Raw genomic sequence first — 307 nt, 5'->3', positions numbered from 1 at the left:
CGCCGCCCACCTGCAGCTTCACGTGGATCTCCTCCGGCATCTCCTCCCCGTACGTCCTGAGCAGCTCGATGGTTTGCTTCAGGGGCTCGAACATGTTGTCGGTGGCCACCTGCCGCTCCTTCACCTTCATCAGGTGCCCCATCACCTCCACCAGGCCGTCGTAGTCCCCTTCCCTGACCGGCGTCTTCAGGCCGGCCCTGGCGGCTTTCATGAAGACCTCCAGGTCACCGAGGCTGCGGGGCGAGACAACCACCTGTGACAGGCGCCCCCCCTCCAGTCCGTCCCGGACACGCTGTTCTCCACCCGC

The 307-nt window shown here is 66.1% G+C and overlaps 1 protein-coding gene across 1 annotated transcript in view; it reads right to left on the bottom strand.

The window, feature by feature from the left end:
* Positions 1-307, bottom strand: part of DNAH17 (dynein, axonemal, heavy chain 17) — a 76,281-nt gene that overhangs the window by 59,944 nt on the left and 16,030 nt on the right. Inside the window, 1 exon segment of the mRNA XM_014531725.1 lies at positions 11-233. Coding sequence (XP_014387211.1) covers positions 11-233 — 223 coding nt within the window.

This window comes from Myotis brandtii, unplaced genomic scaffold (genome assembly GCF_000412655.1).
Source record: "Myotis brandtii unplaced genomic scaffold, ASM41265v1 scaffold825, whole genome shotgun sequence".
In the NCBI taxonomy this organism is placed as follows: Eukaryota; Metazoa; Chordata; class Mammalia; order Chiroptera; family Vespertilionidae; genus Myotis; species Myotis brandtii.
The sequence above is the reverse complement of the archived record's forward strand: the minus strand, read 5'-3'. Positions and strand labels throughout refer to the sequence as shown.